General features: G+C 51.8%; 4 protein-coding genes across 4 annotated transcripts; 1 reads left to right on the forward strand and 3 right to left on the reverse strand.

The window, feature by feature from the left end:
* Positions 1–651: 651 nt before the first annotated feature.
* Positions 652–5,026, reverse strand: Usp16-45 (ubiquitin specific protease 16/45). The gene is made up of 10 exons (XM_029112230.1): positions 4,823–5,026; positions 4,170–4,404; positions 3,830–4,059; positions 3,452–3,783; positions 3,090–3,371; positions 2,683–2,988; positions 2,277–2,577; positions 1,817–2,169; positions 1,370–1,500; positions 652–1,097 (listed from the first exon to the last, which is right to left on the reverse strand). The coding sequence occupies exons 1-10, from the start codon at positions 4,887–4,889 to the stop codon at positions 704–706; spliced, it is 2,631 nt and encodes an 876-aa protein (XP_028968063.1). The 5' UTR covers positions 4,890–5,026; the 3' UTR covers positions 652–703.
* A 2,912-nt stretch (positions 5,027–7,938) lies between these two features.
* Positions 7,939–10,756, forward strand: LOC100905690 (uncharacterized). The gene is made up of 5 exons (XM_029112245.1): positions 7,939–8,313; positions 9,192–9,432; positions 9,540–9,767; positions 9,905–10,058; positions 10,188–10,756. Exons 2-5 carry the CDS (start codon positions 9,266–9,268, stop codon positions 10,431–10,433), a joined length of 795 nt encoding a protein of 264 aa, XP_028968078.1. The 5' UTR covers positions 7,939–8,313; positions 9,192–9,265; the 3' UTR covers positions 10,434–10,756.
* A 129-nt stretch (positions 10,757–10,885) lies between these two features.
* Ubc7 (ubiquitin conjugating enzyme 7) lies at positions 10,886–14,117 on the reverse strand. The gene is made up of 3 exons (XM_018640543.1): positions 13,995–14,117; positions 11,562–11,771; positions 10,886–11,440 (listed from the first exon to the last, which is right to left on the reverse strand). Exons 1-3 carry the CDS (start codon positions 14,071–14,073, stop codon positions 11,211–11,213), a joined length of 519 nt encoding a protein of 172 aa, XP_018496059.1. The 5' UTR covers positions 14,074–14,117; the 3' UTR covers positions 10,886–11,210.
* LOC100905983 (charged multivesicular body protein 7) lies at positions 12,020–13,583 on the reverse strand. Its single transcript, XM_003746022.2, has 2 exons — positions 12,490–13,583; positions 12,020–12,385 (listed from the first exon to the last, which is right to left on the reverse strand). The coding sequence occupies exons 1-2, from the start codon at positions 13,375–13,377 to the stop codon at positions 12,122–12,124; spliced, it is 1,152 nt and encodes a 383-aa protein (XP_003746070.1). The 5' UTR covers positions 13,378–13,583; the 3' UTR covers positions 12,020–12,121.
* Positions 14,118–14,245: the final 128 nt, after the last annotated feature.

Genomic DNA, 14,245 nt, shown 5'->3' on the forward strand with positions numbered 1-14,245 from the left:
AGCTTTACTACCACTGGGGCACCGTGCAAGCAGCTTCATTCTCGTCTCGTGCCATCATTTCGCCAGTTCACCCGCTCGCCTTCCCGCTCCTTCTCTGCATGACGTCCACGAGCCGGGCCATGCGTGTGACCTAGACGGAGTGTAGAGGCAAACAGCACGGCAATTCGCCGACTTGTCGATGGCTGCTTCGGCTGCTCGAGCCTCAATGAGCTTTGACGGCTGGAGTACGTGGCTCGACTCCGGACGAGAGGGCGGAACTCGAGACGACCCCGGTGCCTTGAATCGAAGTCGTTGTGGTCCCGAATCCTTTCGGCCTCCTTCCAAACATGGCAATAGTTTGCTTTCTTCATCGAAACCCACCCGAATAACCCGCGAGCCCGCGATGAGGAGAGCGCATTCGAAGAATCTCTTACCCGGGTGAGAAATTGATCTCGTTGTCTGCTCAATTGCTTGGTCCCGGTGAATTAATCGTCGGAAGCTGATGAGAAAGCTGATCACTCGAGAGCGAGTATTCACAATGAAAAACCAAATCGATTCGTTGAACAACTATTAAATTTGGTTGGAATATATTTATCAAACTTCACGCAACAGTCTCATTCGGCCGGTCGCAAACTCCGCAGACAGCGGCCCGCCGGAGAAGCACAGCATCGATTTTCAATCAGGATAATGTTGTGAATTATTCATTGGTTCCGTTCGTATAAGCCTAGGTGAGTCTTTCGTAGAATAGAAGGTACGCCTCCGCATTGAGAACGGCCGACTCCGGAACAATGCGGACGCTTGAGTCGCTTATGTGATACCACCGTCCATCTGGGATCGCGACTTCCTCCTCGTCATCGATCACCGAATCTGCCGTTGCTGCCCCATCGCTCGCCTCGTCACTGGCGTAGCCTTGAGAGGTGCTCTGACTGGCTGATTCGGAGGCGGCGTCCTGGTTCTCGCATCTCCGATGCATTTCACGGATCAGGTCATCGAGTCCCATCTTCAGAGGCAGCGGCTGGAGGAACTTCTCTCCTGCTTTCGTGTTGGGTCTTACTTTGACGTAGGCGACGTAGTGACCACCATGGAGTCCGCCATCGTGCTTCACGATACCGTACAAACTGAGGAAAGCAGTCAAAGAAAACGTTATATTGACATTTAAATTTTTCATAAGCTATCTACGATGATGATTTTTTTTTCGCATGCATGTCTTCTCCCCTCTCTATGAAGATATGTAGCCTCCTTATACTAAATCTTCGGGCATGGTTTCTCCCAGAAGTTCCCTGATGGAGGCAGTCACTATACGGCCTACTGTAGCGATTCAAACTAAAATTCGAATTCGATCGATGTTCGTAGGCCAGCATCCTTCACCTGGGTGATTGATTCCGCTCACCTGTAGAGGATTTTGGTTTGGCCAGGCTTCATCGACGGAAGATTGATGCAAGCTTTGCTGCAGTACGGCGCGAGGTCAAGTACTTTTGGGAACGACACTTGGACGCTGTTTTTACTCAGTCGGAAGCCGTACTGGAGAGAAATTAGGATGCGTTCGATTAGGTCATGATACATGAAGATAATTTTATCCTTGTTCCAGCTGTCCCATGCAGAAGGGTACCGGGATCACTCTCGACTACTGGAGATTAGCGTCCGTCGCAGCCGCTCAGCCGAGGTTTCGCGCATTGTCCCAGGTTCGATAGAACTTCTATGGAGAGACGGCACAGAACTCCGCGGGATATCGCGGATTCTTTCCGGCCGCGACGAACGTCACCATTTGCTGGTAGTATGGTCGATAATCATGAGAGTTATGTTCGAATAATTAAGGTGCGACGGAGCGCTCCCTTACCTGAATGAATCGTTTGAGATGAAGCGTCAGTACCGCGGGAGGGATCAGCACTAAGACCTGCATTTGAGCATTTGTGTAAACTCGCTCTTTCTTGCCATTCTTTCCCGGCTTGCCATGTTCTTCAGTGCAATGGTCACAGCCGAACTTGTTTTTGCCGGACAGAACCTCGAGATCTGTGAACGCAGCCAGACAGGACACCACCGAGTGATCCGCAGGACCCAGAGCTTCTGAGCTCGTGCAATGAGATCGGTCGCCTAGAGTCGACAAGGAAAGCTCCTTCCAAACATCCTTGTGCTTCTGTATCAGCTCGTCTTCTTCGTCGTCCGGGCAAATGGATCCGACGCCGCTGTCGACTGTAAGGGCACGAGAGTTGTAGCAGATCTCCGGAAGGCTTCAAATCGATCATCATACTTGCTCAAGATCCCTGGACATTCGTTATCCGGACCGTGGGGAAACTCACTCTCTGATTGATTTTCGTTACTTGATCGTCGCCGCTGATTGATTCCGATCTCACCGACCTTCGCCAGGATGGAATCGACTTCTTTAACCTCTGGCTCATCGTCCGCGCTAGCCTTCGCCGCGTTCGGTTCTCCTTCGCCTTCTGCATCGCTGGCACTCTTCTCGGATGAGCTTCTGTCACCGTTGTCCCTGTGATCGTCGTCCGGAGAGTTCGAGTGCGAAGGACTCCCCTCTTTCGAGGAAGGCGACACCTCGGACGAGAGCGAGTTCTTGCGAGCCGCATCGCGACGGTTCCGTTGTTGCTGGAATTACATAATTCTCTCGATTGAAGTCGCTAATCCTTCGGTATGAGCTCGTCAACTCGTCACTCTTCTCGAGCATACACATTGAGCTGATCGAGTCCTCACCTTCTTTTTTTGTCTTTTAGCGCTTTTCAACTGATGCTTCGACGGACCATCTTTCCTAGTTCCACTGTACATTTCCTCTAGTTCGTCCATCATCGGATCGGGTTTCCGTTGAGGAACGATCTTCTTCTTTGGCGCAACGATCGGCAGGGATAGATCCACAAAAGGCTCGAAGTTCTGAGAAGACTTCCGGCATTGAAGACACAAAATTGTATTTATCAGGAGACCTCCGAACACTGTCTCTAGGAAAGTGTGATGCGTCTGCTTCTTGTACGAATCGATCTGCTGCTTGATGTGCGGCTTCACACTCTGGGGGGTGAAAAACCAGTGGATTATCGATGGAGGAGAGCCAGCACCATGTATCGAGCGGATGGCAGCAGAAGTGGTCGGGAATTCCTCTCAGGACTAACCTCGGGTGCGACGCTCTTCTTCAATCCAAACTTGGCGAGAATCGCCGACTTCATGCGTTTGCTTTCCTCGTTGAAAACTCCTTCGAACAAGTGTCGCAACAGCTCTTGGCTGTCTTGCTGCTGGTAGCCCCTGAATTGAGGGGACTTGACACAAACTTCGTGGAACAAACTACCGGGTGAGAAAACCTCCTTCGATCCATATAAGAATTCTTTAAAAAATTCCGCTAGAGCCAGAGTGAGCTCGCCCGGCTCCCCCAATGCCAACTCGAGAGTCTTCATGTCCTGGAAGAGTCGAGGTTTGAGACGAAACTCCGAAACATGAATCAAAGGTCATCGAGAAGAGAAGTGGCTGATCGACTCACTCTTATGACAGAAGCCTTCCCCAGCGGCTGTACCGTCCACTGTTTATCATCCTTGACGGCGGCGAGGCATGCGTCGGTCAGCAAGTGCGTTTGCGCGAGGTTCTGCATCACCGAATTGAAAAAACACGTGTTGCCTAAGTTGGACAAGCCCTTCGGCTTCCTCAGATTATCTAGTTGCGTTTCGAGTACTCTAATTCTGACACCGCCGATCACATCGGGAACCGTTTTCTCCGATGCCGATGTCCCGGGGTCCGAAGCGAGGGTGTTCGGCTGGCCGTCTGCAGCGTTGGCCTCTGCAAACATGGGAAATCTCGCGTTACTAGCGGAACACCCTTATTTCTGCTATCGGTTGAACCCAGGGTATGATCTTCAACCTACGTTGGGTCGGCGCTTGCTGGAAGGCCTTCACGCTCTTAGACTTGTCAGGTTTCGCTTGCAGATTTTGCAGCATCTGGATTGCCTGTGCGAGCGATTTCGTTTGAGCCGGGTTTATGTAGTCGTTGCAACGGTAGCACCACACTTGCCACGAGGCAATGTTGACCGCGACGTCGTGGGAATCGGATCGAGGCTTATTCTGATGTCGCTCTGCATGGCGATGGGGCGTATATCTGGGGGTGAATTATTCCTTATTTGAGCGACACCGTTTTGTGCGGCAATGTTCCTCGTCGGTAGATTCCAACGCAGGTCCTTCGGATCGAGTATGTATAGCCTACACTACCTTGAGCAACCCCGGTTCGCACACTGTAGGCAGACCCAGATTGCCTGCATGGTGTTCTGTATGTCTTCGGGTAGATCGGCGCCATTGGGTTTCTCTTCTTCGACTTCCTTCTCCCGGTCGTTCTCCTCTTTGTCACAATCTTTACATTTCGTCATATCGGCGAGCTCCCCTCCATTCGCTGCTTTCCTTAGATGGGGCACAGACAGAGCCTTATTCAGGTGCGAACAGACCGGCACTGGAATTTCACAAAGAATTTATCACCCTGCTGACTACAGAAGTGATTCGGGAAATTCTCGGCTAATTCGCAATATATAAGATAGTTCTCGGCTCGAGACAAGTCGCGGGGCAATTCCGCGAGCGGGCTCGGAGCGGGTATTCCCGTTCTGCTGCGAGTCATCGAAATGACGTTCAAAACCTCTCCAATTGACTTGGCTTTTCTCGACAGCAGCTTCCGGGATCACATGTCACAGAACCCGATTTCTCGAACCTCCGACTTCACAGATGCGCTCGGATGTGCAAATACTCCGACTTCGAATTCCCTCGCCGCTATCTCCCAGGAGCTCTGTGACGGCGATAGCTCATCCGTCATCCGTACGAGAAATAATTGAGATGCTTCCGCATCGTTCGGGAATTCTGACTGATTGGCTACTCACTGAGGCCGATTTCTGTGTAGTCTTCTTCATTTCGATCCTCGCTGCTGCTTCGACTCGTCTTCGCCATGCTACAAGTCGTGGTCGCGGACCCCGAAGGTCCACTCCAATCAGCCTCGACCAAATCAAAAGGCCGCTTAGTCGGGATCAGCGTAATTTGGTGAGTTGACTGGTGAGGTGAGTCTCGGGAACTTCTCCGTCGGGGGCTGCTGCAAAGCAAGAACAAGAACTTTGAGCGAAACCACCAGGTGGCTCTGCGGGCGGTAGATTCCAACGCTAACTGCAGAGCATGGGGACCACCGATACCGGATTCAAATTGCATTGTCAACCGACTCCGGCGAGTATCAGCGTTGAAAACATTTCGAGCAAGCTAGGCAAGAAGTTTCAAGAGGGTATTACCTTGCGTGGAGCGACTGGTTCATGGAGAAAGTCCGATGCTTTTGGCAAGTGTTTGGGATTTCGTAGGAATCAACATACCGTCGGGGGAGACAGATAGACGTGAAATATGGCTTGTACGCTCATTCGGATATCCGGCGTACTTTTTTACGGCTCTACGGGTGGTTAAGATGGCGTAAAATTGTACGTATGTTTCCCCGCGGGTGGACGCGCACAAGAAGAACGCGGGGTAAAGTCCTACGAAAAGGAAGTCCGCCGACGCGGGAGAGTGAAGACAATGACGCCAATGATCTCTGCTGGCAGCTGAAGCGTGATCGGGCCGTTCCTCCAACTAGTCCTCGATCCAAGATTCGGGTTCCACTAGGGTCTCCTCGGACTTCAGTCGGATCTCGCTGAATCTCGAACAATCAAGCTGTATGCTGCTTGAATCCCATGGACCACACGGGATCATGCCTGTATCACGCCGTACAGGCTGTTTCTCAACACAAAAAAAGCCTCATAGCCGAGTGGCGAAACTCAAGGATTAACTCGCCTACAGTCACGCACTCCAAGAATTTGCCAAGACCTTCTCCCTCCTACGTGATCTCGATCTGGTCCGAAACCCGAAAAGCAAGTTCAACCGGAGGGAATCCGTCCCCCGTCACTAACATCGAACGCGCAATGAACAGAGCTTGCGAATGGCGCGCAGGTCATTCCGAAACGCTGCTCTCGCCAATCTCGATCGGAGTGCGAGTTCTGAAACCCCCCGGTGCCTGCAACAAGAACGATGCCGCGTTCGACGGCGAGGGACGTTGAGAGCGACCGAGGGTCTTCCGATCCGACTGGAGAGGATATGGTGAGGAGCACTGAGATCATCACGCTCAACGCCCAACTGGTCGCAGAGTCTTGGAGATATTACTCGGGCGTGGATCGATACTTATCGCAGGAATCGCGAACTTATCGCCGGGACGAGCAAGACATGCTCCGAGTTGATGCCGGACCCGGCGGGGAGAAGAAGGAATGTGCCGAGATAGGATGATTGATTCTTTTTTTGGCCCCATGCTCTCCCGAACGACGATCCTGAAAATGTTCAGCAATGAATCTTCCTCTTCCCCTCAGGGACACCCCAGGGTCGAAGACCCGCCAGGCGGAACGGCTCCCTGACATGTTATCCATGCCATCACATGCTGTATCGAGACGAGATCCGAACGCGAGCAAAATTCTGACGTCTTATCAAATCCTCTGCGCTTTCTTGTCTTCCGGAATCTGTAGAGGAATTCGGCGGATGTCGGAAGCTAATGCCCAACAGTGGTGAATTCGCATTACTGCTCGACCCCAGTCCCCGCATCTTCCCACTCGCTCGTTCAGAGGAGCTCATCAAAGAGGTGATTATCTCCGAAATGCTCATGCAATCTACAAAGACGGGTCCGTTCGTGCACAAATGGTTAATTGTAGACCAGATAAACTCATTCTTCGCTGGTCGCCATTCCGCGACTTCGGAGTACCCTCCACCGCTCATCAACACCGACCATGTCGACACAAGAGAAGAGCCAGAGAAAGGCCAACTGCCGAAGGCGCGCCGGTCTGCCTGATGTTTCCTCCCTTTCAACCCCATGGCGCGACGAAGATCACCCCTCAGACTATTCAGGGGAGTTTTCGTTAGGACACTATCACTTGGAACGGGCAAGGAAAAAATCGAGAACGATGATGTCGTAAATGGCTCGATGTCGAGGATGGAAAGAGTTCGATTCCTTCGCTCATCTCACGCCTCTCCTGCTGAACTTCTGGCTAATGGAAAGTCAGGGGGTCATCCGATATTCCGGACGCTCTGCAACCCCCTGGACTCCGGAGGCACGGCAGGAGGAAGCAACGAGATCAGTAGATGAGCTCTCCCAGCATAAAATCGAATCCCTGTTCTCGAGCCTATGCACGCTACTCGTGTGGGATTCACCGACCGATATCGAACTTTGCTACTCCGACTGCCCCGTTTTGAGTTTCTTCTGCGGCCTCTTGACTCTTGTGGGCACAGGTGGAGACCGCGGATGATTCCCTCCTTCGCTACCTCGCATTCGACCTCAGCGGAAGGAGAGTCACGTAAAACCCCCGCATTACGACATGCGATGTGCGCTGCCTCGGAATGACCCGACTGTTCCGGCCTGTTCCCGAGGCCGGACGCTGATTCAGTGCCTCATGATTCGTTTTGTCGATGTAAATACATATGTACATATACATATACATATATACATATACATATGTATATCCGGATATGTGGTGGAATGGAACAGTGTGATGAAGGAACGAGGTTTCCGTCGGTCCCTTTTATCTCGCGATCACTGTGTATCTCTGAAATCTGCATCATTCTCTTGGCTCTGGTTTCGGGGAGTTCTGAAGGCTATCAAGAGCTCCATTGCATAATGTTCGTAATCCTTTTTTGAATTGGAACTGGTATAATTTCAAGCCCTTCCATTTCTTTATTGTCGCTCCCCCTCTGAGAAGCCACCAAACAAGAGAAGGGTGTAGGCAGCTATGGTTCATGGAGCTCGTGAAGGGAATTAGAAACGTCAGCTAGAATGCTCGATTCTGAATGCTCTCCCCCGACAGGTCCTTGGAACAAATGTAGGTGTGCCTCATGCGCTCGACTCGTCTGTCCCTAGAGCGAGTCCCCTCATCGCAGTCCTCTGCTCCCGAGCAGAGATCATCGTCAGCGGGACCAACTTGTCTGCTATAGATCAGACCATCTGACTGAGGGAGTTATACCTCTTAGTCGCGACTCCTCGCGCCCGATTCCCCCACTGTTCCTCGGGAGCGTACCCGTCGAGGTCTCCTCGCTCTGCTCCCGGACGATCCGGAAATCTTCGTCACCCTAAAGGGGAATCGGGACAAGACTCGCAGGCGACCGTCGCGGTGACAGTCCGGAGTCACTCTCCTAGCCGATACGCTCCACTCGCGGAGCGCTCCCCCTCTCATGCAATCGCTTTTGCTGACGCACTCACGCGCCAGAGCCTCGGATCCTTACCCACAGTTCGAACGTTGGCTGTAGCGACGATCCCTGGCTTCACCCTGTCCAACCTCGAACTATGCTCAGCTTTGACAAGGACCCTCCGACCGGGAGATTCCAGGTAAGTTGCGCGTGTTGGGGAATCCAGCTTTGAGGTTCGACTTTTTTCGCCCCCCCCCTGTGATGATCACTCGAGCTGTCTCGCGATTTCGAGTAAACGCAAAGGGATCTGGAAGAGGACACAGAGTGACCGAGTACAGTAGAGGATCGTAAGCATCGCGATGGAAATGATTGAGATCCGTCGTCGTCATGTTGAATCGAGGCTGTCAAATTCTGAAGTACCGAAAATTCGCAACTCGACCTGTGGACGATGTCGTATCGTCATCTACATTTTCGATAAGCTCTCTCACGATGAGTTCTTCGAAAATCCGCCACTACAGTCTGAGCTTCGAGGCATCCCCTGAGCTTATTTGCTCCGGGAGGCATGCTCGAACCGACTCCATTCGGTGATGTATTATGAAATCGTTGTGCAGTAGTTCGAGCGCGGTCTGCCGGGTGGACAAAATGGTTGCCGTAGAACCGCCCTTGACCGTATCGATCGTTCACTGACAGCTCAAAGCCTGCCTGTTTCGTCATGCATCTTGCGGCGGCGGAGCGGATACCACAAAAAAGGTCTCCGGCCAGACAACTGTGCTTGCATATATTGTGTTTAGTTGTGCTTCGCTCGTTCCCATTAAGTCGCTAACCGAGCCTTCTAGAGATGGCTTGTTCGAATAATAATCGTCACTCGCTCCATCTGAACCGAAACGTCCCGCTGTGATGATTTCGCCCGGTTCGAAATTGTTTTTCGCGGGAATGGGAAGTTTCGCGGCTTGTTGAGAGCTCCACTCACTTGATGCCCGAGGACAAGAAGCTCCTGGAGAATAGACATCCGCAAGCATGTAGAATTACAGGAGGCCTCTCAAAACGAATATTCGACCGCTCCTTTCTGCCTTCCAGGTGATGAAGGAGTCCGTGAGTTGATTCGCGGGTTCGGTGAATAGCCGGAGCTGATCGACGGTAAGAGGAACAACATGATGCCGGACTGGGTCCAGCATCACGGAGGCATCTGGGGCTTGTTCAGCCGGAGAATCCGTGCAGAGGTCTGGCACCTTGTCTTCGTCTTGTTGATCATGCCCTTGCAAGTGTTCGTTTCTTACGAGATTGCGCGAGCCATGGATCCGAGCTCGAGTCCCGAAGAGTAGGTTCCGAATGACTTTGGAAGTTTCGCTCAGCTCATCTATGTATTCTCCCGCCCTATCGGCGCTGTTCCGTGATGATCCGTGATCCGACAATTCTCGATTACAGCCGCTTCCCCGGTCGCATATTCTCCGACCATTGCTCTACCTTGATCTCACTCGAGTTGTGGCGTCGGCTGTATCTGCAACGCATCAAGTTGGGACTGATCGACGGATCTCCCGGGGCCCTCTATCCGGAAACGTTCGATCCAATGGGAGAGTGTCCCGCAGCAGAAGTAATGAAACTGCGCTACCCAGAGGGCCATTACGGGCAGTCTCACAAACCTCGCAATAACAGGTCTTTCCCGCTCAAGCACTTCTCCAGATAGTCGCTACAGGAATGAGTAGTATTTAGGAGCTTCCGGATCTACGGAAGCTCAGGCTCTACGGAAGTTCCGAAGATGGATTACCCCTGCGTTTATCGTTCATTATCGTCGTGGTCCTCGAATTTCGCAGGAACGGAGTGAAATTCCGGGTGGGGAACATGGTGCAGCATCAAATCCAAGGTTATAGGGGGGTCATCGTCGGATGGGATCTGACGGCCAAGGCACCCGAGCACTGGTTCAAAGCTTTATACGATTCAGATGAAGTGAGTATCTGAGTACCTCCCCATGGGGAGTGATCGAAACGGGAACGATGAGCTTTCTCGATGCATGATTTCTCGCCGATTACGAAAGCTTCGGAGGAGTCACTGACTATGGCGTCTGCTCGTTGACAGGTGGTGGCGGACCACATCAGAGCCGAGCCGCACTACGCCGTGCTTGTCGACATCAGGGATCTTCCGGAGCCACAAATGATATATGTTCCGCAATATCTTCTCATTCGGCATCATGTTCGCCTGTCGCTGGATAACGCGGCCTTTCACCAAATAGTACATCCCGCCACAATCAGCTACTTCAGTGAATTCAATGGCCGCAATTACGTTCCGCAACCCTGGCTCCGAGCTCTCTACCCCAAAGACTGACCGAGACTCGCAGACACTCGTCGTCCAAATCGAGCACGCTTTGTCACTTGTCCTAGGAGTATTCCGCAGATATCTTGCGGAGGCTGCGTCTGGTCAGATTCCTACTGGTCGTCTCGGCGGAGATATCGGACCGTAGTCAGAATCGGAGACTATTTTCATGTTTCGTAGACGCCGTCACTTGCGCGGATCTGGACCATATTTCGCCGTTCGGAGATGGACCGAGTGAGGACCCGGAGCTGGGGTTTGAAAATTTCGTTGCGGAAACTGTCCCCAACTGACGGCGCGACATCTGCCCTACGCTCGGACAGCATGCACTTGGAGAGCTTTACAGGGTGTTCGCTCAGGGCACGCCCGAAGCGACAGCTGACATACCGAATGAACTGCTGTGATACTCCCATCGCGATAGGTGATAGAATTTATTTAAATGAAAGCAAAGCAAGTAAAAATAAATTCCGTTCTCCTTCTCAGGATGATTTCGGGGTTTTTTATCGACTCCCACTGATCATTCTCTCGTGCTGTTGTGAAAATATACATTCGATCAGTATAACGGCTGCGATTCTGTACAAAAACGTCCTCAACATGGCTTATGGTTCCTCACAGCCGTGACATCCCTCGTCGAGTTCCTTGCTGCCTGGAGCTCGCCCCGTTTCTCCCCCATTGAGGTGTCCAGGTCGTGCCACGCTGTTCCGAATCGTTCATTGTCATCCTTGTCCTCGAATTTGGCAGGGACGGAGTGAAATCCCGGGTAGGGAACTCCGTTCGAACTGCGAGGAGCTCCTAGACCTTGGAGAACGTATCCGGTAGACCGAGTGATTTTCGGACAAGGTGATCGGCGATTCGGTTGAACTGATCTCGATCCTCGCGCCACATCTTCGCAGCATCAACGTTCGCTCCAGACTCTACGTTTGGTTCCGCCAACATTGAAATAACGGAAAGAAGGATTTTCTCCACGGACTGAACGGGACTCCAACGCTCCGAGGAGCATTCGTAGCCCATGGGGTCCTCACCTGGAATCGAGAATATCGTGGAGTCAGCATATGGTTAATTTCTCAACAATTGATGACGAATTTGAAAGCTCGTTGCGACTGGGGAAAGCTTAGACGGAGTGACTTGGACAAGAGCTCATACCCGGGGCGTGCAGAATAGATATGCAGACCCGTCCATCCGGATAAATATTCGGGTGATACATTTCGCAAGTGAATTGCATTTTCGGAGGAGCAAGAGGATAGTCTGGCGGGAACGTCAGTTTGGCGGAAAACACGCCTCCTTCGAAGCATGTGCCCTCTGGTCCGGTGATCATCGCTTCCCATTCGAAGAAATTCTCCTCATTGATCGGACCTGAAAGCGACAGCGTGGGTTGATCAGAACACCAAGCACTTACATACTTTGACTCCGCCCCGACTATTGAGACTTCCCGACTAGGACTACTGATGCACGAACTCTCCTAACTTATTCAACAATGAATGAGATCCAGACATTTATTTGATGCGGCGGTATGCACAAGAGATTACATTTGCTCTCATATTTCGTCTTCTAGAGGATCGAGACCGTCAGTGTCTTCGCGCTCGTGCTCTCGACAATGATACGGCTCGGGAATCACGTCGAGCAGCACTTGTTGTACCAAACTCATGTTTTGACAGGATAAAAAAAATATGCCAATAGTTTCGACCCAACAAGACAGGTCCATCTCAGTCGAAGTAGCCTAACGGCACCCTCTTCTTCTGTTGGGGCTCTGTATCCCCGACGAAGTCCTTTTTGGTTTTGCTCGATCCGGGCTCCACCGAAGGAACCGATGGCAACTCTGGAATCGGTTCCGATTCCTCAAGCAGCCGCTGGAGCTCTTCTTCGAGTTCTGACTGTTGTGCTTCAGGAGTCAAGGCACTCGAGATGCTTTCCTCGATATCTCGATGTTCCGCTGCGGCATCTTGTAATTCATCCACAATGTTATGAGCCTGGAAATCGTAATGCTTTATTAGCACAAGATGCATCCCGACGAGGTCGTCCGACCTTCGCGGCTGAAGGAGAGATATATGGATGGATCGATAGATCTCCTCACCTTATCAATGTCGCTATTGGCCGACTTCAGAGCCGAAGTAGCCAGCTTGAAGCCGTCGAGTATCTTCGCCATGTCTTTCTGACTCTCCAGATCGCTGTGCATCTGATAGAGTTGGTCGAGAACGGCGTACTGTTTCTCGAGGCGTTCTTCGGTGCGTCGTTTCCGACGCAAAGCTGCCATCGCCGACTTTTGGTTCCCTTCATGTTTGTGCTTCAAGGCCAAGGCCTTCAAATCCTTGATTTGCTGAATGTGTTGCTCAATTTTCTCGCTGATTTTATTTACCGCATCGCTTATCGAGAGCAGCGCTTTGTCATGGTCTGTCATCAGTTTTATGAGGTCCGAATCAGCAGCGAAAACCACCAAATCGTCCTTGACGGTTAAATCGGCCATGGACTCCAGGACAAGCTTGAAAAGCGCTTCGTTGTCGTCACATGTTCTTCGACAAGAGTTCCACATATCTTGGTACGGGATATGGGTGCCCGAATATCTGTTGCCGCGCAAAGCGTCGCGGACTTCCTTCAGAGTCTTATCGAAAACTCTCGCGTTCACGAATACGGTTCCCTGCTCAGGCGAGGGAGACACGAACCAACTCGATATCCATTCACCCCAGCCAGGCGCTCTCGTAGGCCTGATCAAGCCATCCTTCTTCAGGGATTCTAAAACCGGCCAGAGACAAACCGGCTGCGAGTTCTTCCTCGTAAAGTCTTCCATCAGGCTCTGCATTGAAAATATGGCTTTGTTCCGCTGCTTCGTGAACTTCAAGATGAGACGTTTCCAGAAATCCAATTTCTCATCGTGACCCAGAGGGTTGATGTGACGGGGTTTCAGATCGCGGAACAAAAATGCCATCCGTTCGTCATCGTCCCAGTCCTTGGGGAATTCGAACATTTTCGAGCCTCTGAAACTTCGTGCCGGTGAATGCGAAACCGATCGGAACGATGTTTTCGGGGCCCAAGGGCGCGCAGGCGTGCACTCTCCAGGATGTCACAACAACTTCATCAGCTCATCGCCGACAATCCGGTCGCTTCACGGATTTTGTCGCTTTCAGAAGCGAACAGCGAGCCGTACTTTCGTCTGTCGTGTGGAGCGGCTTTTTTCTCTAAACAACGGAGAGTCGTTCGCTCCCAGAGAGCGGCTGCTGCGAGTGTGGTTCACATCCTCCTCGTCGTCATGTGAATGTATTACTCAACGGAAAAATATCGACAGCCATGTCTATGGTACCCAGACTACCCGGGATGATTCTTCCAGGCATTGGAGGAATTACCCCTCTCCCTCGCATGAATAGTTGGCTGATTATCGTCGAGAACTTTCGGCAGCTAGAATGACACCTGGCTAAACAAGGAAGTGTTCGAATCTTCTAAAAATTAAGATCAAAACCGCTTCTTGCGACATTCCCAAAGCAGGCACCACGTCGATACAGAGCCGGAGTGTGAGTGGATGCATGGCGCGACAAAAAAGAAGGGGGATGAGATCCCGACTGCTCTCGGGCCACTGAGCGGACCTACCTGCGATAATTCCTTCGGGAGGATTCAGCGTGAGTTGCTTGTACTCCGCCATGAGACGTCGGAGCGCAGACCGAGCCATTTCCCCCACGACACGCACAAATCAAACTTGGAGGACAGGACGGAGCACAGGGGAAAACGTCACGCACGGAACTTCGCAGGGCTCTCCTTCAGTGTCTCCCTTCGATTATAATATCACTAGCAGAAGACCAGCTGGTTCTCGACGTTCTGCAAATCCTTAATCAACGGAACTG

This window comes from Galendromus occidentalis, unplaced genomic scaffold (assembly GCF_000255335.2).
Source record: "Galendromus occidentalis unplaced genomic scaffold, Mocc_1.1 scf7180000077487, whole genome shotgun sequence".
In the NCBI taxonomy this organism is placed as follows: Eukaryota; Metazoa; Arthropoda; class Arachnida; order Mesostigmata; family Phytoseiidae; genus Galendromus; species Galendromus occidentalis.

Coding starts and splice junctions, on each gene's coding strand:
- LOC100905983 (XM_003746022.2), bottom strand. CDS start 13,377: ATGTTCGAATTCCCCAAGGACTGGGACGATGACGAACGGATGGCATTT. Junction 12,386..12,489: donor CCAATAGCGACATTGATAAG/GTGAGGAGATCT, acceptor TACGATTTCCAG/GCTCATAACATTGTGGATGA.
- LOC100905690 (XM_029112245.1), top strand. CDS start 9,266: ATGATGCCGGACTGGGTCCAGCATCACGGAGGCATCTGGGGCTTGTTC. Junction 9,433..9,539: donor CCGAGCTCGAGTCCCGAAGA/GTAGGTTCCGAA, acceptor TCTCGATTACAG/CCGCTTCCCCGGTCGCATAT. Junction 9,768..9,904: donor CACAAACCTCGCAATAACAG/GTCTTTCCCGCT, acceptor GTTCATTATCGT/CGTGGTCCTCGAATTTCGCA.
- Ubc7 (XM_018640543.1), bottom strand. CDS start 14,073: ATGGCTCGGTCTGCGCTCCGACGTCTCATGGCGGAGTACAAGCAACTC. Junction 11,772..13,994: donor TCCCGAAGGAATTATCGCAG/GTAGGTCCGCTC, acceptor TGTCGCTTTCAG/GTCCGATCAATGAGGAGAAT. Junction 11,441..11,561: donor ATCTATTCTGCACGCCCCGG/GTATGAGCTCTT, acceptor TCTCGATTCCAG/GTGAGGACCCCATGGGCTAC.
- Usp16-45 (XM_029112230.1), bottom strand. CDS start 4,889: ATGGCGAAGACGAGTCGAAGCAGCAGCGAGGATCGAAATGAAGAAGAC. Junction 1,501..1,816: donor ATCTCAAACGATTCATTCAG/GTAAGGGAGCGC, acceptor ATTTCTCTCCAG/TACGGCTTCCGACTGAGTAA. Junction 1,098..1,369: donor CAAACCAAAATCCTCTACAG/GTGAGCGGAATC, acceptor TGCTTTCCTCAG/TTTGTACGGTATCGTGAAGC.